Source organism: Monodon monoceros, unplaced genomic scaffold (assembly GCF_005190385.1).
Source record: "Monodon monoceros isolate NGI ecotype Baffin Bay Population unplaced genomic scaffold, NGI_Narwhal_1 Super_Scaffold_5, whole genome shotgun sequence".
In the NCBI taxonomy this organism is placed as follows: Eukaryota; Metazoa; Chordata; class Mammalia; order Artiodactyla; family Monodontidae; genus Monodon; species Monodon monoceros.
In genome coordinates, this window is record NW_021703782.1 from 77,352,064 (window position 1) to 77,375,336 (window position 23,273).

The 23,273-nt window shown below is 40.5% G+C and overlaps 1 protein-coding gene across 5 annotated transcripts in view; it reads right to left on the bottom strand.

Annotated features, from left to right (window-relative positions):
- The window catches only part of RNF38 (ring finger protein 38), a 123,607-nt gene that overhangs the window by 83,881 nt on the left and 16,453 nt on the right, over nt 1-23,273 (bottom strand). For 2 of the 5 annotated variants that reach the window (XM_029201371.1, XM_029201370.1), the window contains exon 1: nt 18,197-18,998. The exons of 2 other annotated variants lie outside the window; for them this stretch is intronic. In XM_029201371.1, the coding sequence (XP_029057204.1) occupies nt 18,197-18,221 (25 nt within the window). In that variant the 5' untranslated portion in view covers nt 18,222-18,998. Of the gene's footprint in view, nt 1-18,196; nt 18,999-23,273 lie in introns of those variants that run through there. One more of the 5 variants, XM_029201372.1, reaches the window with a different exon arrangement.

The window sequence follows — 23,273 nt, forward strand, 5'->3', positions numbered from 1 at the left end:
ACAGATATAGAGAACAGACTTGTGGTTGTCAAGGGGGAAGGGGGAAGGGGGAAGGGGGAAGGGGGAAGGGGGAAGGGGGAAGGGAGAGGGATGGACTGGGAGTTTGGGGTTAGGAGATGCAAACTATGACATTTAGAATGGATAAACAACAAGGTTCTACTGTATAGCACAGGGAACTACATCCAATCTCCTGGAGTAAACCATAATGGAAAAGAATATAAAAAAAGAATGTATATATGTGTATAACTGAGTCACTTTGTGTACCGCATAAGTTAGCCCAACACTGTAAATCAACTATATACTTCAATTAAAAAAAAATTCTCTGACTTGCCTCAAAAAAAAAAAAAATCACCTGTTTCAAAATCGCAAAACAATTCGTTTAAATATTAAGCTTCCCACATAATGCTGTCAGCTCCTAATGCTAAAGATAGCCTTCTGAGGGTATATTCATAATTGTGTAATAACGTTTTATAGATGAATCTTCCACTAAAATTAGGCTTTTATCACTCCTAAGTGGTAGCAGGGTGTTCTGTTTTGTTTTTATGAGGAAGGTACCAAAATGTGAAGAGTGAGTAGAAAACTAAAAAATTGGGGAAAGTTCATTGCAAAGTATCCAGGGATGTACTAAATGATCTCCATGGGAAAGCTGACATGAAACTCATGATCCAAACGAAAAGAGAGCCCAATTCAGTTTGGAAAGAGCTAAACCACTCAGCTCCTTTTCTGAAACATGACTGCCCATTATTAAAATAGTAATGATAAACTTAAATAGCATATTTTGAATTATCATCTTAGGTTCATTTATATCCATTTTTTCCTTCTGTAATGTGTGGAAGATATTCTAATTTACAGAAGCATAATCAATAGCAGGAAACAGACACAATAAGATTAGCACTAAAGAATGGGAACATAAGAATAAATAATATAAAAATGAATAATCATCCATCTTTTAGCCTTGCCATGGCAACCTGGGTCACTAATCTTTGAAGTTTGTTTCCTGACCTGCTAGATCTGAAAGAAAGCAGCTTCTACCACCAGCAAAAAGTCAGGCCCTTCCTTTTTCCCTTTTCGTTGCCCCTACACAGCTAAACATTGAGGAAGCAAATAGGACAGGAATGGCTACTTAAAAGTCCACTTAGGCTGCAGTGGCACATGGCCAGCCCCTCCCTCCCTCTCCTGGCATTTCAGTTGATCAGGGCAAGAAAAGTGAGAGAATTCATGCGTCAATCTTTTTTTTTTTTTTTTTTTTTTTCCATGCGTCAATCTTACTATGGAAGATGCCACTTCTCACCCAGCATCAGATGGGTCACATGTATACTATCTGCTTTTTTTCTCAACAAATCTTACAATTAAAATATCTTCTTATATCAATTCTTGGTTATCTATGATGATGTTAGTGAGACCAAATATAAATGCCAGTATGTAAAATCAACTCAGAGGAAAATCTACCTAAGCTTGGTCAGTTACTGTTGTATCTTGCCCAAAATTATTCGCACAGCCTTAATTGTAAAATATTTATCCTCCATCCGGGTAACTAATCCTTTCCACCTGAATTCAAACCTTTCTAAGGGCAACACTCTAAAATCCAGTGTTGTTCACTTATCACCTGATGAGTGATAAGCCAATTAATGCTACTTGCTGTCAGACTGAGCTTGGTGCTGGAAGGAGGGTAAAGGCAGCAAAAATATGGTCCCCATCTTCAGGCAGCTTTCAACCTACGAAGGGAAACAAGGCCTAAATATCAGAGGTTGACCCTAAAATAGCTGGTCAAGAAGTTTTACTTCGGACTGTAAGTGAATGGTTTTTAACAGATCCTCTCAGGTTCACTACTCTAAAATCAAGTATTCAAGATTTCTCCCCCCACACTTCATCCCAATCCCCTTACAAGCAGGAAGAGCTTCAGGACATACAGTACAGTACAGAGAAGAGCTTTCACTGAGCTGAGCAAAAGGCCTGGAGGTAGGAAAGCACGCTCATTCTCAGATACATTTACTTCCACAAAGCCAAAGAGGGAGGGGGTGGGGCAAGTGTCAACGCCATTCCTAACTGGAAGGAAAAAAGTTCCCTCTACCCAGCTGGCTAGGTAAGAGGCCTGACATCTTCCCCTGCTTGGGTAGAGATGCCCTCTCTCTTGCTCTCACTACCTTAGAGTGCCATGGCCTGGGGGAGGGCAAAGCAATGCACAAGGTAAAAAGTTTTACAATGCAGACCTCAGAAGCTTAAGAATTATTATTAGGTGCATGTATCTTTTTGAATTATAGTTTTTGTCTGGATATATTCCCAGGAGTGGGACTGCTGGATCATATGTTAATTCTACTTTTAGTTTTCTGAGGAACCGCCATACTGTTTTCCACAGTGGCTGCACCAACTTACATTCCCACCAACAGTGTAGGAGGGTTCCCTTTTCTCCACCCCCTCCAGCATTTGTTATTCAAAGACTTTTTATTGATGGCCGTTCTGACTGTTGTGAAGTGGTGCCTCACTGTAGTTTTGATTTGCATTTCTCTAATAATTAGAGATGTTGGGGCTTCCTTAGTGGCACAGTGCTTAAGAATCTGCCTGCCAATGCAGGGGACACAGGTTTGAGCCCTGGTCCGGGAAGATCCCACATGCCGCGGAGCAACTAAGCCCGTGTGCCACAACTACTGAGCCTGAGCTCTAGAGCCCATGAGCCACAACTACTGAGCCCAAGAGCCACAACTACTGAAGCCTATGCGCCTAGAGCCCGCGCTCTGCAACAAGAGAAGCTACCTCAATGAGAAGCCTGTGCACCACAACGAACAGTAGCCCTCGCCTGCTGCAACTAGAGAAAGCCCGCACACAGCAATGAAGACCCAACATAGCCAAAAATAAATTAATTTATCTTTAAAAAAAAATTAGCAATGTTGAGCATCTTTTCATGTGCCTATTGGCCATCTGTACTTCGTCTTTGGAGAAATGTCTACTTAGGTCTTCTGTCCATCCCTATGTTCGTAGCAGCACTATTTACAATAGCCAAGACATGGAAACAACCTAAATGTCCATGGACAGATGAATGGATAAAGAAGATGTGGTACATATATACAATGGAATACTACTCAGCCATAAAAAAGAATGAAATAATGCCATTTGCAGCAACATGGATGCAACTAGAGATTATCATACTAAGTGAAGTACGTCAGAAACAGAATGACAAATACCATATGATATCATTTATATGTGGAATCTAAACTATGACACAGGGACTTCCCTGGCATTCCAGTGGCTAAGATTGCGTGCTTCCAATGCAGGGGGTGCAGGTTTGGTCCCTGGTCGGGGAAATAGGATCCCACATGCCGTGCAGTGCAGATAAAAAATAAAAATAAAAAAAAAGTAAATAAACTATGACACAAATGAACCTATCTATGAAACAGAAACAGAATCACAGACACAGAGAACAGACTGGTGGTTGCCAAGGAGGATGGGGTTGGGGAGGGCTGGAGTGGGAGGTTGGGGTTAGCAGATGTGAGCTTTTATGTATAGGATGGATAAACAACAAGGTCCTACTGTATAGCCCAAAGAACTATATTCAATATCCTATGACAAACCATAATGGAAGATATATTTTTACAAAAAGAATATATATATAACTGAATCACTTTGCTGTACAGCTGTAATTAATACAACAGTGTAAATCAACTATACTTCAATTTAAAAAAAGAATTATTAATTAGACATTTCTCTCAGCCTTGAATACTGCTACATAGTATACTGCTACTCTCTAACCCACAAACTAGAATAGGAGATAGAATGAGCCACAGGGGCCAATTCCTATTGCCATATTTCAAATCTACGCAGAATAGAGCTATGCATGAAAAGCAACAGAGAGGAAAACTACAGAACTACAAATAAACAAGAAGTGAATTTTAAATTAGAATATGAAAATTATATTCAAGCTAATTCTAACAACATCACTGGCAGAAAAAAAATTTTTTTTACTTGCTAATAATATATTTAGACTTAGAAATGAGAAGTGGAAAAGGAGCAAGGTTTTGTGATGACACAGGCTTGGGTTTTAACCCTTGTTCTTTCATTCATGGGCTGTGAGACCTTGGGCAAATGAGCTTCAATTTTTTTCCTTACCTGGGAAGGGGTGTTAACACCTATGACACAGGTTGTTGCAAAGTTTATACGACGTATGTAAAAAATTTAGCACTGTTGTCTGGCACAAAGGGGGTTAATAAGTTGTTATTCTTATAATATATCAAAGAAAAAGTTAAAGTACCAACCTCCTTTTCCAGACCTCCAGAAATTGTCTGGCATAGTCTGTAACTAGGAAAATCTTACCAGTATCCATCAATATGAAAGTGGTTAAGTAAATCATTGCTATTCCTTCCTATGATCTACTTATTATACAGCATTCCTAAAAGTTACTGACATAGAAAGGCCACCAAGATATATTGTTAAGTGAAAAAAAGCAAGCTGCATAACAATAAATACAATAAGGTCCAATTTATCTGGGAATATATACAAACTGTTAACAATAATTATCCTTGAAAAGGATAATGGGACTGGGGGTATTTACATATTTTATATTGTTTGCATCTTCAATTACAAGCACTACTTGCATAATTGAAAACTAATAACAAAAGAGAAAAAGGTATTACCTGTATAATTAAAATGAAAATTACTCGTACAAAGCACTTGTATAACCCCAGATACTGATTTAACCTCTCTACCCAAAAACATGTTTTTCCTAAAGTAGCTCATGATCTGACACCCCATGAGCAGACTTATTTTTGGTTCCATCTGCCAGCCAATCTAACACAGCCCAGGCAAAGCTGGGCATGGCTCCTTTAACCACGACAGTGGCTAGGAAGTGGGAGAATGGGGTGCTGGTGTGGGTAGAGGAGAAAGTGGTAGAAGAAATTATGAGAAAGAAACAACGAGCACCCTTCTCTATTTCATACCGTACTGTTGGGGTTACAAAATGGTCTCTGCCCACATTGGTAGGCACCTATTGTGGCCTCAGCCATCCATATGACACATAGCCAAACTCGCCAAGCTGCTAAGTAAAGATGTAACTTATGGGCTTCCCTGGTGGCACAGTGGTTGAGAGTCCACCTGCCGATGCAGGGGACATGGGTTTGTGCCCCGGTCCGGGAAGATCCCACATGCCGCGGAGCGGCTGGGCCCGTGAACCATGGCCGCTGAGCCTGCGCGTCCGGAGCCTGTGCTCCGCAACGGGAGAGGCCACAGCAGTGAGAGGCCCGCGTACCGAAAAATAAAAATAAAAAAAATTAAAAAAAAAAAAAAAGATGTAATTTCATTTAGCAGGCTTTTTACCTGTTCAGGGTTACTCTGCCAAATCTTTCTTAACATTGAATCATATCACCTTGGATGCATTCCAAAACTATTTTTCTCATCTCATTTTATTTTGTCAGACACTACAAACAGTCCAACATACATTCATAAAAACAACCCTCAATAAAAAACTTGTACACCTCCTTCAAAAAGTCTTGCTTTGGGAAGTTAATTCTAACGCTAAAAGATGACTCCAAGTCCATCTAAATCAGCCTATGAAGCAGCCTTCTGTTCAAAGAAATCACAGCTACTTAAGGAATGACTACCTTCAAGAAAGATTATTTCCTATTAAATCATTTGTGCTTCCAAAATGATTTACAGTGAAGATTAGGTGGTACTAATAGCTGTTACCACTGAATGTTAGCCTACTCTTAGACACTAATGATGATATATTCTTGTATGTATTATACTTTATTGAAACATCAATTCATAAAACTCTTTCCTAACATATAACTTTAACATTACCATTCCTCTACATAGGAACTGTCAATTGTTTTCTGATACTTATAAGATTAAAAAGTCAAATTTCTCAATCAGGCATTCAAAGTCCTATACAATCTGCCCTGGTCAATCTTCCTGGTCTCATCACTACCAACATCTTACCAAAGCCTTTTGCTCAAGCCGGCTTGAACTTGAGTTCAAGTTCCTGTTCTTTGAACTCATCTTCATCTGCCTGAATTTCTCAAGTCAACACATTTTAAAAATCCTACCTGAATTCTGCCATCTCTCAATACTCACCTCAAACCTCAAAAAAGCTAGCATCATGTTCCCTATGAACATTTTAGCAATGATTACCACTGGGGTTTAGGGGATCATTAAATAAAATCCCTTCCTCCCAGCTACCTACCTACCTACCCACTTCTGGAATAATTGAGAAACAAGACAGAAAAGTCAAATAGATGGAGATCAAACTGTCAGCTTTATTATAGGTAAAGCTCATATTTCTAAATGTAACTTAAAGGCATAGCAACAATGTCTTCCTAAAACTTCACCCAAGAACTGAGCTAGGGCTTCCATGGTGGCGTAGTGGTTAAGAATCCACCTGCCGGGCTTTCCTGGTGGTGCAGTGGTTGAGAGTCCGCCTGCCAATGCAGGGGACACAGGTTCGTGCTCTGGTCTGGGAAGGTCCCACATGCCGCAGAGCGGCTAGGCCCGTGAGCCATGGCCGCTGAGCCTGCGCGTCCGGAGCCTGTGCTCCTCAACGGGAGAGGCCACAACAGTGAGAGGCCCGCGTACCGCAAAAAAAAAAAAAAAAAAAAAAGAATCCACCTGCCAATGCAGGGGACACGGGTTCGAGCCCTGGTCTGGGAAGATCCCACATGCCGCGGAGCAACTACGCCCGTGTGCCACAACTACTGAGCCTGTGCTCTGCAGCCTGTGAGCCACAGCTACTGAGGCCCACACCCAGAGCCTGTGCTCCACAACAAGAGAAGCCACAGCAGTGACAAGCTGGTGCTCCACAACGAAGAGTATCCCCCGCTGGCCGCAACTAGAGAAAGCCCGTGTGCAGCAATGGAGACCCAATGCAGCCATAAATTAATTAATTATTTTTTTTAAAAAAGAACTGAGCTAATTCACCAGCGCAATCACAGTCACAGTCGGAAAACCACAGGTTTCCCCACACAGAGGTCAGTTTCTGGAAAACATAGAGGAACAGGCTACCGGTACCTTGCTCCCCAGGAAAGGAGAGAGGAGAGGGACTGAGAGCTAGGCCCTGACTAGTTCCTTGCCCAAATTATCCAATAAGATCAGCCACTCCTCCCTGGACAAAGATGGGCCAAGGGAATTACATGGAGTGATATCCCTCTACACGGAAACATGAATCTAGGCTGAAAGAGATTTCCACCCTTCAAAAACTGCTTATATAACTTTATTAGCAATTTATCAAACACAGACCTATGCCACTTCTTCTATAGATGACTTAAAATGTTATTTTTATGTAAGACTTTTACTGTTTTTATGTACTTACTATGTTTGTTATCTCCAAGTAGATTTTAAGCTCCTAGTGGGCAGCATATTAAATGGATTGTCCACAGGCATAGCAGTGGCAAGATTTAGAGTGAGGATAGCAATACTATGAACCAGATGACAAAATCTCTCATGAATTGAGGGGAACAGGATGAGAGAAACGTCTGTGCCAGAAGTTTTAGTGGATGATCACAAAGAGGGGTAAAGGCAATATTGTATAAACCTCAAAGACAGGTTTTTACACAAAGGTATTAAAGCAAAGGTAGGAAAGTTGCAAGAGTAAGAAAAATGACAATGCTGCTGTATATATACTTACATTAAAAAGTAAAAACAAAGCAATTTAATCTTTATATCGTTTATATGCACAATACAACAACCACTCAGTTGCTGGGACACGGTAGACTCAAATGACAGTTGGAAATCACTACAAGCAGATAAAAAGTCTCAATTAACATACATAGCCAGAAAATTGTTTCAAGCTATCAAACTTTATAGATCTGAAAGCAACGAAAAGAACATCATTAAAATGCAAAGAAGAAATGAATTCAAACATTGAAAAGCAGGCATAACCACTGAACTGAAAACACATTCCTTAAGATGGCAAACAGACTCGTCCGCCTGGCTTTCGCGACTGATAGAGGCAGAGGTGCTCAGGGAGAGCATGTGGAGAGGAGAGGAGAGGCCTCAGATGAGAACCTGGTGAATATACCATGGAAGACGGGCTGCAAATGCAACGTACAGATGCTAGACGACGACAAACGAGTGAAGTGCACAACATGGAGCCAAAGCACTGGAGCAAACATGTGCCCCTCCCAGAGGAGCAGCTCTGAGGATCACTGCCACAGGGGAACGGCCACCCAGTGCAGCCAGGTCACTTCCCCCCAAAAGTTACATTCAAATTCTTAATATAAAATATTATATTTTTATTATTGGAAACTACTATAAACATTTTCAAAACACAATGAGGGCCAAATAAAACATGTCAACAAACCAGATTTGAACCAGATTGCCAGTTTGCCATTGCAGATTTGAGGCATGAACAAAGAAAAAGCCACCAAAGCACCTAAAAAGAAATACAAAACAGAGACAGTGAATGATCAGGACAGAACAGTTCACTGAAGCAAAGGCAGAAGGATTTCAAGAATAGTGATAAACAGGAAGTTCAACTAAAAATCAAGGCTGAAAAGTGTCCAAAGAATTCAATTCACTAGAAATTCACTGATAGAATAAAGGCCTGGAAGAGACAATAACCTGACAGCTACTTTGTAGCAGTAAACTGCCATTTTTGAAAACTCAGGGTTCAGAAAATTCTGCTAATCTAACAAAATTTTCTGCATATCCCTGATTAAAAATCAAACGTAGACCGTGGCTTTACAAATACTACAACCGTATAGTTTAGCTTTTCAGAAGAAAAAAAAAGTAAAATCTGAATAAACAAAGGAATACTCTCCCTCCCCTCCCCAAATGCTGTTATTTCTCTTTATTAACCTGAAAACAAAGCATGATTTCATACAGCTTTAAGAACCATTCTCCTTTCTTTTGACAGCCAGCTCTGAAGATCACTTATGATACACTCTGGTTAATGCATTATCCTTTAGGCCCCAGCAAATTCTGCCTAGATCACAAAGGCTCAAATCTCCTAAACTACACTGGCTGACCCAGGACACATGGTGCCTCACCAGGGCTCAGCATCCACAAGGGTGGACCACCTCATTCTTTCTTATCATGGGACAGCATGTTATGATGATACTCCCACCCTAGAATGGCAGAGAGGGTACACACAAATGATGTGACTTAGGAACACTCAAAGACAACTTATCAACAAGAACCAACAAGTAGAGGCAAACAACAACAACAAATTCCAGATGGGAAGAAATTAATCATGAGATCCTTTCTGAGAAAATTTATACATGGCAGAGAAACTGAACATGGTTAGGGAAACAGACAATAGAAATACAAAGTAGATTTCATGGCCATGTGTCCCCAACTTTGAGAGAAAACATTTTCACATAATTTTTTTCTTTTTAATAATGGTTACTTATTAACTGAATAATTAAATGAACTTATTTATCACTTGTTCCAATCTCTTTCATATTCATAGTTCTATAAATCGAGAAATCCTCTGTCAGACGGCATACACAATTTGAGATTGGATAACGTTATGGTTGCCATATGTATCAAAGCAATGGAGGCTACAACACTGGTATAAAGACGCTTACAAATAAATTATGGAGTTGGGATGAGAGAAAGTGTAAGCAAACAGTCCATGCTAAGACAGGGAAGTCAAGCCATAGACCAGAAAGACCTGGGGAGGGTAAGAGGGACAGAACCAGCTATTGAAAGACTCTCCTTAAGCACGGTGGCACATGGCTCTCTGAAAGCCAGGCTACAACTCCTTAATCCAGGTTTTCAACTCAGAACTTCTGAGTGTCAGCTGATCTCAAGGAGTGTCACAAAACAATAAACACCAGCAGTGAACATGTTCCTTTACAAAAACAACTCACACCTTTAACATGTCACCTGAAGTGACAGCCTAGAAAAAGATGTATTGAAATTCTTCCCCCTTTCATCCAGGCTTACACATCACCTTGAAGTGGAACATGAGAGCCAGTCCCACACAGTGCAATGCTTAGGACTTCAGTTGCCTAGTCCTCCCATACTCATTCTGCCTCTAAACTAGTCCTTGTTTTCCTTCCTCCCCTTCCCCCAAAGTTTTGGCTCTTGCATAGAAAAGTCCACCAGGCTTTGTGATGCACTAAAAACTCACATGCTGCTCTGTGTTGTCCACATGCACAACTGGACCTCACTCATGTCAGGGAGTTTCTCTGTGAAACAGCCCTCAAAAGTCCTAACTATGCTAACAGCCTCCAGGCAGGACTTCTGGCCCTTCAAGCACAGGCTCTGGCAATGTTGCACTGATTTTTATCACATGAAGGGTTATTTTCTGTTCCTGGAGTTTTAGGGCAAGGAGTTAATATAAAGGCTCATAAACAAAGTGAGGATTTTCCTGACAATTTCTTAAGAGCTGAGGACAATGTGAATTCAGTACAGTAGTTTATATGAAATGCTTTTTTTTTTCTCCCCTATGCTTCTTGGGAAAAAAATTTTGAATAAGGGAATGGTTTGGAGACAACTGTTTATTTCTTTGCCTTAAAATAAAAGTGAAATCTAAAAACCGTTCATTATAAAGTTTAAATGATGCACATTAGACTGATTAAGCTCTGTGATGAAGTGTGGTTAGAAATTTTGACTCCAGTCTCATCACTGTGCCTGAATAGCATGATCTAGATACTCCTCTGTGCTGCCACAGACCTCTGCATAACACGTCAAAACACATCACAACGCTTTGCTTCTCCTGCTACACCATGACCTGCGTGACAACAGAGCCATGACTTAATGTTTTGCTAAACCAAGCCCAACACAGTACTGGGCACATAATAGATGTTAAATAAACACTTCTGAACGGAAAAACACGATACTCATTCTGAATTCAGAAGACAAATTTCTAACTAAAATTCTGCTATCTCTGAAGGATTCCAAATTAGCAATAAATATCTACACACCTCAAGCCCTAGATGTGTGGGCATTTGGTAACGTGATGTTAGTAAATGTTAAGTAAAAAATGACCTGATAAAATAGATAACAAAGGAAAGGAATAAGCCCTTAGAGAAGCAAAGAAAATACAAGTGTACTTTATGGACTCTGAATTTTTTTTTTAAACAATCATTTCAATTTTTAAAAAATTTATTTTATTTTTGGCTGCGTTGGGTCTTTGTTGCTGCATGCAGGCTTTTCTCTAGTTGCGGCGAGCGGGGGCTACTCTTCCTTGTTGTGCGCGGGCTTCCCATTGCAGTGGCTTCTCTTGTTGCGGAGCACGGGCTCTAGGCTCACATGCTTCAGTAATTGCAGCACGTGGGCTCAGTAGTTGTGGCTCGAGGCTCCAGAGCGCAGGCTCAGTAGTTGTGGCGTACGCGCTTAGTTGCTCCGCCGCATGTGGGATCTGTCCGGATCGGGCTCGAACTTGTGTCACTTGCAGTGGCAGGCGGATTCTTAACCTCTGGGCCACCAGGGAAGCCCTGGACTCTGAATTTTGGAGCCCCCTTAGCAGGCTTGGGATTCAAAACAACTATTGCATAAGTAACAGAAATGTAAACCCAGAAAGGAAATGGTCTTGCCAACTACCTTTTACTTTCTCTGTTTTCTTTTCAAACCCAATAACCTTAGGACCAAGGCCAAGAAGAAGCTTGAGATTTCCACATTCAAAAATCTATTAACTGTATTGAGACCTAAATAAAAATTTATTCATGTGAACTTCAAAACTGGGTTTGCTTTCACTATGTGCATAATTACCGTCATGGGCAACCAAGAGTAGCTGCTTCTATCCTAAGAGTTTTTTTTAACTAAAAGCATGGAAGAGGGTGATTCTTCATTGCAATATTGAAGCCTACATTCAGCTTAACAGCTCTGGATGGCACTGCTGAAAGGAACCTTTAAAGCTCATCAGATCTAGGGAATTTCTTGGCGCTCCAGTGGTTAGAACTTCACGCTTCCACTGCAGGGGGCATGGGTTTGATCCCTGGTCAGGAAACTAAGATCCCACAAGCTGCACGGCGTGGCCCGCCCCCACCTCCCAAAAAAATCTACCTCTACCAGTTTCCACTGAGCACAAAACTGAGGTCCACTGAGGTCAAGATACTTGCCCTGGGGCATAAAGAGAGCTAATGGGAGAGAAAGGGCAGAACAGGTCTTAAAGCTGAGTGAAGCCAGTGATTTACTACCCCAAACCATCTCTCTGCAGCTACTAAATTTGTGTTTATTGTGATAAACTATGTCAAAGTATTATGCAAATGCAACACTGAAATGATCAAATATAGCAAAATCTTCCCAAGCAGACTTCTCAGAAAAACTGCATATTCTAGTTGATTTAATTTTCTGGTTACCAAAGGTTTGTTTTGATAACTGAACTTCACTATTGTCAGGAAAAAGAACATGAGAAAAGGGCAAAAGCAGAATGAATACATACTATCTTGCTCCCAGACATGCTATAAAGTAGTGATGGTACAGTACAAACAGCCCAGCCTTACCACTGACTGACGAGCTGTGAGGCATTGTTCAAGCCAATCTCTCTGGAATTCAGTTTTCACATCTTTAAAAAGAGGTTGAACTAAATAATGTAAGATTCCTTCCAGCTCTGAAACTCAAAGCATCTAGAACACTAAACATGTTTTCTTATCATTTGCAATGTTCTCCAGAAAGTGCCTACGTCCCATGCCCTCCTCCCATAAAAGTTTTGAGTATATGATTATCACACGTTGAACTAGACCTGAACGGTAAACTGCTTAAAACACCCAACTAATACCTGGATCTCCACTACAAATACTTTTAACTCTAGTGAATAATGGTTCTGGTTCATAAAGGAACTGCTCAGAGATCTGCCATGGTTTAAAACATTTTGGGCCCTACAATGGGGTGTGAGTGGAGGAAGTTGCTCAACTAGATGGAAGAAGCTTTCCAGACCCCTCGCTATATCTAAGGAGTTCCAATTTTGTGTTTTATCATGTTTTGCTGTTCAAAGTAATTCTGGAAGCTCACTAGGTCTCTCTCCCAAAAAAAGAAGACAGCATAACAAACACATATTAGTTATTTTCACAAGAACCATACTACTGACTCTCCTCATGTATTTATATGCTATCATATACTGTTATGAGGTTGTCCCCCTCTTTTGTATTTTTTTATGGTAGTGAAATATACATGACATAAAATTGACCATTTTAACCATTTTTTAGTGTATAATTCAGTGGCATAGATTTTATTCACAATGTTGTGCAACCATCACCACTATTTCCAAAACTTTTTCATTACCCCAAACAGAAACCCTGTAACCATTAAGCAATAGCTCCTCATTCTCCTGTCGTTTATTTTTTATAATTATAGTCTCAAAGGCCTTAATAACTTTCAAACTATGGTATGCTGCCACCAGGTGGCAAGAGAGTGTCATGGCTGCCAAGATTGGCACTCGTTTCAAAATAATCCAAGGTAGGTATAGGGGAAGCAAGTAAAAGTGTAGATGAAATAAAACTGTCACAGTCTGGTCAGGAGTTCATTATACTAGTCTCTCCAAATCTGTACATGTTTGAAATTTTCTATAACAAATATTAAAAGTGTGCCTACAATGCTACAAATACAGAGATTTCATACATTTTTAAACCCTAGAAAGCAAAATATACATCAATATTGCACAGATAATTTTTTTTCTTCAGCTATTTTTAAAACCTGGGAAGACATTTTATACCTAAGTATCGATTATACATTAATTTTAAATCTTGTAATTAGATGGCAGATTTCCAAGATTACATATTTAAACTAGTTAACAAAAACTTTGTGTTATATCCAACTAAACCTCATCAGCTACAAATGTGAAAAATCAAATTTATCAGCATTCAATTCCCACATGTATGTAGAAATAAATTTCTGAGTAACTGCAAATGCAATATTGGACTTTATCTCAATTAAGAAGCTTTTGTTTCTTTAATAGTAAGCACAAATATACAAAGAAGCCTCTCAAACATCTCCAGGGGAAGGAAGCTAGGAGGCAAATAAGTCAGTTTAAAATTGTACTTGTGGGCTTCCCTGGTGGCGCAGTGGTTAAGAATCCACCTGCCAAGGCAGGGGACAGGGTTCAAGCCCTGGTCCGGGAAGATCCCACATGCTGCGGAGCATCTAAGCCTGTGAGCCACAACTACTGAGCCCACGTGCCGCATCTACTGAAGCCTGTGCACTCTACAGCCCGTGCTCCACAATGAGAAGCCACCGCAATGAGAAGCCCGCGCACTGCAACGAAGAGTAGCCCCCCGCTCGCTGCAACTAGAGAAAGCCCGCGCACAGCAACGGCTTTCACAGCAACAAAACACATCCAACACGGCCAAAAATAATAAATTTATTTTTTAAAAATAAAACTGTACTTGTTTTCCTTAACTCTATTTTTCTTTCATAAATTGCCAGTTGACCAGATCACAGAAAAGTCAGCTCAGTAATTTTTAATTTTTCTAGCATCAGTAGGGAGTAGAGGCTGCACCTGGATGAATTTTCTTGATATTTAGCTGTTCTAACAAATAATTTTTATTTCTACCATCTTTACTGATATTATTCCAAAGTATAATATGCATTCTTCTGCTTTAAAAGTAATTAAAAATTTTTTAGTATACATAATCATCATTAACATCAATTATCAAACTCTGATGTTTGCTGCTGTAGAATCAAGGGAGACAGACATTTGCTTTCCTGAATGCCAAGCTCTTGGTTGTTCTCTTCAATGATCTATCCTAAGCTCTGACTTGCAAGGGAAACTGCCTCCCCACCTGGGTTGAGGGTTTCTCTTGGCCTCTTCCTGCAATTCAGCTCTCAGCCTACTGAACTCAGTGAATCTAATGAATGCCCACTGCTTCTGTTCCTAGCTAGCTCAAGTGCCCCACACCTCCATGGGTCCAGAATGGCTACCTCCACATTATGCCAGTTAGGAAGACCAACAGACTGGGTTGTTTTGGCCACTCACCGTGTTTACCTATTTAATGGTGGATGTGTTTCAGTATTATAAGATATGAAAATCTTAGTGATAAGAGTTCAATCTTCCTGTTTTATACATGAGTAAAAGCCCAGGAAGATGAAGTGACCCATCCAAGGTCACAGGATTATTTACTGGCAGAAAGATATTAACAGTCAGAACTGCTGGTTTCTAGTACAAGTGCTTTTTGCACTACTCACATGAACATTCACATGCTCCAAGATTATCATACAATAAGATACAAGCTGATAAGACTATTAAGAGCGCCAAATTTTACCCAAACTCTTTAAATTCAGGGACACTAGTCCTTCTAGGAATAAGACAATAAAACCCTGAATTCTGATTTCTTCTAGGTGAACTTGTATTAAGGTAGGACCAGCTTGATCACAGGTATTTGCTTTCTTCCAGAACATGGAAACACTGAACTCATAGGAATCAATCCTACTTAAACTAAACAGGGAGTTCCCCGATGGTCTACAGGTTAGGATTCAGCACTTTTATAGCCCGGGTTCAGCACTTTCATAGCCCGGGTTCAGCCTCTGGTCGGGGAACTGAGATCCCACAAGCCGAGTGGCGCAGCCAATATAAGAAAATAAACAAACATAAAATAAAACTATCTCACAGAACCACACATTCTACATATAGGAAACAGTTTAGAGTAGAACGTGCTTTAAACAGACTCCCTCTGACTGAATTTAAACCATCTAATTGGCGATTCATCTTTTTTTTAATTTTTGGCTGTACTGGGTCTCCATTGCGACGCGGGCTTTTCATTGTGGTGGCTTCTCTTGTTGCGGAGCACGGGCTCTAGGCCCGCAGGCTTCAGTAGTTGTGGCTCGCGGGCTCTAGAGTGCAGGCTCAGTAGTTGCGGCGCATGGGCTTAGTAGCTCTGTGGCATGTGGGATCTTCCCAGACCAGGGATCGAACCCATGTCCCCTGCATTGGCAGGCGGATTCTTAACTACTGCACCACCAGGGAAGTCCCAGCAATTCATCTTTTAATTTTTAACTCATTTTTTACTGAGTTATGAGAGAATAGCATGCACCTATCCTTTTAAAAGAACTACACCTCACACCATGGAATTCTGAAAGTCTGCAAATGAGCACAGACGTTAATATTTATTTAAATAGTTTAAATGTCTTTGTTCAAAATAACTTAAAACCCTTATGTATAAATTTGATGGTAAATCTCGTTCATGTTAATCTTTAAGGCACAGGTTCTAACATTGAAGTCCACAGCCCTAAAAAAACAATTTATCAATGGACTTTAGGAGATCTGTGAACTCCCAAAAAACTGTACATAAAATTCTGTGTGTATATGCACAGATGCACGTGTTAGGAGAGAAGATCTACAGCTTCATCAAAAAGATCAGCATCACAGCTTTCAGTAAAACAAAGTTTGCAGGCCGTGGAGGCAAGGCAGCTAGTTCACTGCTGGCTGCAGAATGCCCAACAACAAAGGTTTGCTCTCTTTACTCACACCAACCCTTCTGGAATGCAGAACCTCAACAGAGTGGTAATCTTGAGAGACCAAAAGTTCCCTGGTCACAAGACTGGGAAACAAATCCACTATATACACTAAGTCCACTATATCTTCCCACCAACCTATCACCACATTTAGTCTCTTAACAAAAGAGCATCAAGATATTTTTTTTAATTTATTTTATTTTATTTTATTTTTGGCTGCGTTGGGTCTTCGTTGCTGCGCACAGGCTTTTCTCTGGTTGCGGTGAGTGGGCCTACTCTTCGTTGCTGTGTGCAGGTTTCTCTTTGTGGTAGCTTCTCTTGTTGTGGAGCAGGGGCTCTAGGCATGCGGGCTTCAGTACCTGTGTCATGCGGGCTCAGTAGTTGTGGCTTACAGGTTCTAGAGCGCAAGCTCAGCTGTTGTGGCACATGGGCTTAGTCGCTCCGCAGCATGTGGGATCTTCCAGGACCAGGGCTCGAACCCGTGTCCCCTGCACTGGCAGGCAGATTCTTAACCACTGTGCCACCACGGAAACCCAAGTTTTTTTTTTTTTTTTTTTTTTTTTTTTGCGGTATGCAGGCCTCTCACTGTTGTGGCCTCTCCCGTTGCGGAGCACAGGCTCCGGACGCGCAGGCTCAGCGGCCATGGCTCACGGGCCCAGCCGCTCCGCGGCATGTGGGATCCTCCCAGACTGGGGCACAAACCCATGTCCCCTGCATCAGCAGGCAGACTCTCAACCACTGCGCCACCAGGGAAGCCCCCCAAGATATTTTTTAAGAAAGCAAGATTGCCCTCTGTGGCCACACACTAAAAAGATGGGGGAAGGGTGGAGACATGATGGGGGAGTCCCTAAGGTAAAGAGCCTTCCAGCATCCATGAACTAGCAAAAGCCCACCCTGAAAATACTTTATCTCAACTACTACTGCCACCTCTTAGGGTTAAATTTATCAATCTATGTTAAGATATTAACTCCTTTTATTGTCCAGAAATAAAACCTCTTTGTCAAACATCGGGGATGGAATATTTCCTCATTTGGTACTTTGAATATTTAGTATTGTGAGAATAAATCGATTATCATGATTTTATAAGTGTGATCACAAATCCCCTTAGAATTTTCTGAGAATGAAGAATTATTTTATATTTAACACCTTGGACACATATGAGAGACGGAGGGAAGGAAAAGTATATATATGTGTGTGTGTATTAGAGAGTATGTGTACATACTCCATACTCCATCACATACAGACCACATAAAACATTAACTCTAAATACTGTATGTTGCTTACACAGAAATCCTTTCCTTCCACCACCACTCAGTAATAATTGTTCACTTTAGAGGTCTGTTAAGTTTTGAAATTTTTATTTTCATATTCTTCTTCTACCATGTAAAATGCTAAGAATGAGTTTTAACTGATTTCAGTATTCTTGCAAAAGAAAATAAAGAAAGGATTATTTAGTCAGGAAATCTGTGAACACAAGATTCTCCAGTGATTGGTAACATCAGCATAAATGCTGTTTTACACCTATGTATTTTTAGGCTATTGCTATCCAACACTTCAGAGGAAAAATTTTTATCTTAATGCAAAAAAAAAAATTTTTTTTTTTAACTTAAAAGGCAGAGAAATTCAATTCATTCACCAAAATCATGCCTCTTAATATCTGAAAACTATACTCAGGGCCAAAATCAATGCCTCCAATTAAAGATCACAAATGTAATTAAAAAAACATTTTTCTTGTGGTTTATAAAGATCATGATCAACTGCCTACAAAACAATACTGAAAATTAAAAACTGTAATGACCAATAAATACATTAGAAATTCCAATTCTCCCATTTATAGGCACAGCATAATTGTTTGATATAAGCACACAGAGTTAATTACCTGCACACCTTCTCCACAACTCCATGCAGGTGTCTGACAAACAAAGAAGGCAGTGGAGAATATTAAAAACAGGTTGTTCTTAGCAGAAGGGAAAGAGCGGGGTGGAGGGTGAAATGGATAAAGGGGATCAATTGTATGATGATGGATGGAAACTAAACTTTTGGTGGTGAGCATACTATAGTATACACGTTAGTAGAAATATAATGTACACATGAAACGTATATAACGTTACAAACCAATGACGCCTAAAAATAAATAAATTAGTAAATAAATAGGAAGGAAGGAAGAATAGGTTGTGCTAGTTGCAAAACTGATGGTTTACTTCTCTAGCGTAAGTGACCGTAAGTAGGAAGAAACTAACCTAATCTAAAACTTAAGCAACCAAACAGGAAATTCAGAGGCAGGAATAAAAAGAACTTTCTTTCATTTCTATTGCTTTAGTCAAGGTATCATATACACATACATACTGGAGTAAATGTAAAAAGAGTGACAACAAAGTGTGTGGGTGCAAGTGCCTGCCCCACACCAGCCCCTACCACAAGAACAGGGTTTATTCAGAGAGTAAAGTAAAACACAGTGGTAGAAAACAGGTTTTTCCTAGGTCCAGGAACACTTAATGGACTGGGAGAAGCAACTAGCTTAATCAGTGACATAAACACATAACATATAAAGAAACACACGGCCACGGGCTTCCCTGGTGGCACAGTGGTTGAGAGTCCGCCTGCCGATGCAGGGGACATGGGTTTGTGCCCCGGTCTAGGAAGATCCCACATGCCGCGGAGCGGCTGGGCCCGTGAGCCATGGCCACTGAGCCTGTGCGTCCGGAGCCTGTGCTCTGCAACAGGAAAGGCCACAACAGTGAGACGCCCGCGTACCGGGAAAAAAAAAAAAAAAAAAAAAAGAAAAGAAACACAGGGCCACCTGAAGGCGGCAATAAGCAATGAGAAACACGTTCTAAGACCACTCGTGTCATGTCCAGCTCTGCCCAGAGGAGAGGACAGACACAAATCTGGATACTAGAGGCATCTACTGCTGAGAGGAAGAGATTTTTCATCAAGCCCCTTATCACTGAGATGAAATTCTCACAAGATGAACTACCTGTTTTTGCTCTAATTCCATTCTATGCTTATTCTATACGGAGCAGCTACTAAGTGCCAGGCACTATATAAACCCTGGGCACATCATGATGGTGAAAACAGGAGACGTTAACTCCTCATGCTGCTTACAGTCTAGTAGGGAAGACAATTTCTAAAGGGGCGGGGGAGGATAGGGGAACCCGAGTCCCCTTCATTCCTTCTATTCTTCCCAGTGCCAAACTTGTGGTCAGAAGGAGGTACTTTCGGATAATATACCAAAGTTAATATTAGGAGAGCTGGCCAAATAAGAGGGAGGTCTTGGCCTATCCTATAAATGTTCAGTTTTGAAGAACATAATGATCAAAACACCTTACTGGCTGAAGCCAGGAACAAGTCAACCCAGGCTTGAACACAAGCTGTCAAAGATCTCCCCAGTCTTGGGCAAAAAAAAAAAAAAAAAAAAAAAAGGTTATAGAAAAGGAAGGAAGATCAGAGAATGGGCTTCTGGGAACTCACCCAAGACAAAATGGAAAATTATTTGCAGCCTCTTCTGAATTCACTTTCTCTGTGATCAGTTACAATGAAGACCAAAGTCTTCTGCTAAAGGACAGGACAAGTATCTGGGCCACATATGCAAACCCATGAATGAGTAATTGTAAATTGTGTTTAAGTGCTATGAAGGAAAAAACAGGATGTAATAAGAGAGCAGAGAAGTAGAACCTCCTTTAACAGGGTAGCCAAGGAAAGCCTCAGAGGAAAGCTGAGCACTAATGGATGAGCAGGAACTGAGCACTCAAAGGGCAGAATGAGAAGTTTATGCAGAGAAAACAGCTTGTGAGAGGGAAAGGAAAAACTGGGTAAGTTCAAGTGCAACAAGAAGCCAATGAATGGCTTTAAGTAACCATGTGACCCAGTCTTTTAAAAGCTCTCTGGCTGCTGTGCAGAGAAAATGTGAGGGAAGCCAGAGAAGTGTGAGGACCAAATGAAAGGCTAGAGTGGTAGTTCGGGGGAAAGGTGAGATGGATACGATGGAAGGAAATGGAAGGGTACAAGATACATTTTGGAGGTGAGCTGAAAAGGACTTGGTGAAGGATGTAGAGGGAGGGGGTGGGAGAAAAACAAAGGTGCCAGAAATGACTCCTAGGTTCCCGGTTTAAGCAACTGGATGCCATTATCTGAGGGGGAAAATGGGGGGTAGCGGGGGAGACAAGTTCCCCCTCAGTTTTGGCTGGATAATAAGTTTAGTTTTTGACATGTAAAATATGAGCTCCTTGTAAAATATAAATTTGGGAATTCTCAGCATATAAATGATATTTAAAATCCTTGGGAACAAACGATATCATTAAGAGAAAACAGAAGAGATGAGGGTACAGGACCAAGCCCTGAGCAACTCAAACCTGTAGCGATTGAGGGGAAGGGGCTAACAAAAAGTACACACAAAGGTGAGAGGAAAACCAGGATTATGTAATTACAGAAGTCAAGAGATAAGGATTCAAGAAAGAGGGAGAATTCCATGGAGAATTCTGGTAAGACACGTACTGAGATGTGGCCTGAACCACAGGCCACATCAACTCACCATCATTGATCTTGGCAAAAGCAGTTTCCAGAAGTAGAAAAAAGGGTCAAGTAGATGAGGGCTGACTTCCCAGCTATAACCAAGAAGCAGGCAAATCACTTCATCTCCTGCTCAACCAAAACAGCCTCTTAACGGCTTTTCCTCCTTCAGTCCTTACCCTTCTACAGCCCATTATCAACACAGCTGCCAGTGACCTGGCTAAAAAGAAAGTCACATCATATCAACATTCTCTGCTCAGTGATCTCATCTAACTCAGAACAAAGTCAAAAAGAAAGTCTTTATAATGGCCTAGAAGGTCACTATCTACCTCCTTCCACTCTCCTCCTCTAGCCGCTCAGAATTCCCTCCTGCCCCTTGAAGCCTCAGGGCTTCTACACCTGCAGTTTGACTCCCCACTTCCTTCAGGCCTCAGTTCAAATGTCACCACAACAAAGAGGCCTTCTTTGGCCAATGGATTTAAATAGCACTTGTTCCTTTCATTCTTTGCTCATCTTTCCTTACCTACTCTATCTTCTTAGCACTTACCATCTTTATGACATATTATATATTTATTAGTTATTGTTTGTCTCACATCATCAGAATGCAAGCTTCATCATAAGAGCAGAGGTTTTACCTGTTTCTGTTCACTACTGTATACCCAGTAAGTAGGCCTGGTACACAGTAGACATTCATATTTATCTGTTGCATTTAAATCATTAGAAAGGCCCTTTCACATTACAAATTAATAAACTTGTACTTTCAGTATGGATATAAGTCTTCTGTTATTTAGACAGCATGAGTCTTCTGATCACCTGTAGACATGCAGAAAAAAGCCCAGTTTCTGGGCCCATGAAATTGAATACTAGCCCCTATGCCTTGGAAAACTCACAATATCATCCTGTGGGCCATCCCCTATAGACTCTTCAAGGAGTATTTCCATTTAGATTTCAATATGAACTTTTGGCTAAGGCAAAGTACACTGGACAAAAACTATTTGTAATAGCTCAGAAAAGGGGTCATGGACAGAACAGTGGAACTGATGAATCACACAAATATGAAGACAGATATATACATATTATATTTGAACAAAGGCAAGTAGATATGATGCTCTGGGATTAGTTGATTCTTCCAAATAATGGAACCATGCTCTCCAGTCTGTCCATCTGGTTTCCCTATTTATCTCTCTGATCACAAAGAAACAGACTATATCATTTTTCTCTGCAAACCCCCTACCTCAGGCTGTTCTCCCTGGAAGGGTAACTGACTGAAAAATATTACCTTGCAACTCCTGATGAATTTAGAGCAAACAAAGCTCTGAATTACAACAATGAAATGAAAGTCTTAACCATACCTTTGAAATGTTTAAATAAGTCATATAGATCAACTCATGTAATCTTAAACATAATCTGTGAAAACATGGATCCTGAAAACTACAGTACTCACCCAACGAAATGATTCACAGTACTCACCCAATGAATTGATTTACATTTATTGCATAGCGAAGAATGGAAGGCAACAGCAAAACAATTTAAAATTCTATTGTAAAGGGACTTCCCTGGTGGTGCATTGGTTAAGAATCCACCTGCCAATGCAGGGGAAATGGGTTCGATCCCTGGTCCAGGAAGATCCCACATGCCATGGAGCAACTAAGCCGGCGCGCCATGACTACTGAGCCTGTGCGGCACAACTACTGAAGCCCGTGCACCTAGAGCCCGTGCTCTGCAAGAAGTGAAGCCACCGCAATGAGAAGCCTGCACACCGCAACGAAGAGTAGCCCCCGCTCGCCGCAACTAGAGAAAGCCCACACGCAGCAACAAAGACCCAACGCAGCCAAAAATAAATAATAAATTTAAAAAATAAAATAAAATTCTATTGTAAATCTGGCTACATAATTACATGAAAACATTTTAAAAATCATTCTCAAAAGAAAATATGTAATTTATAAAAACAACACAGATAAATAAAACTATAGATTATATTTATATAGAAAAAATAAAGAGTGGAGAAGTATAGATGTACTGAAATGCTTGTATAAAAATTATGAGGACACTAAAGATACTATTTAGCTCTGCCTCTGACAATTAGAGAAAGTTTAAAAGCCTTTTTAAAATCTACATGGATCAATAACACATGAAAAGATGCTCAATATTATTAGCCACTAGGGAAATGCAAATCAAAACCACAATGAACTACCAATGCACCCCCAGTAGGATGATTATGATAAGAAAGACAGATAGTAACAGGTTTTGATGATAATGTGAAGAAATCAGGACTCTCATACATTGCTGGTGGAAATGGAAAATGAAATGGTACAACCACCTTGGAAAACAGTTTGGCAATTCCTCAAAAGGTTAAACACAGAGTTATAATTTCACCCAGTAATTTCACTCCTGGGGTGATGTGTGTGTGTGTGTGTGTGTGTGTGTGTGTGTGTGTGTGTGTGTGT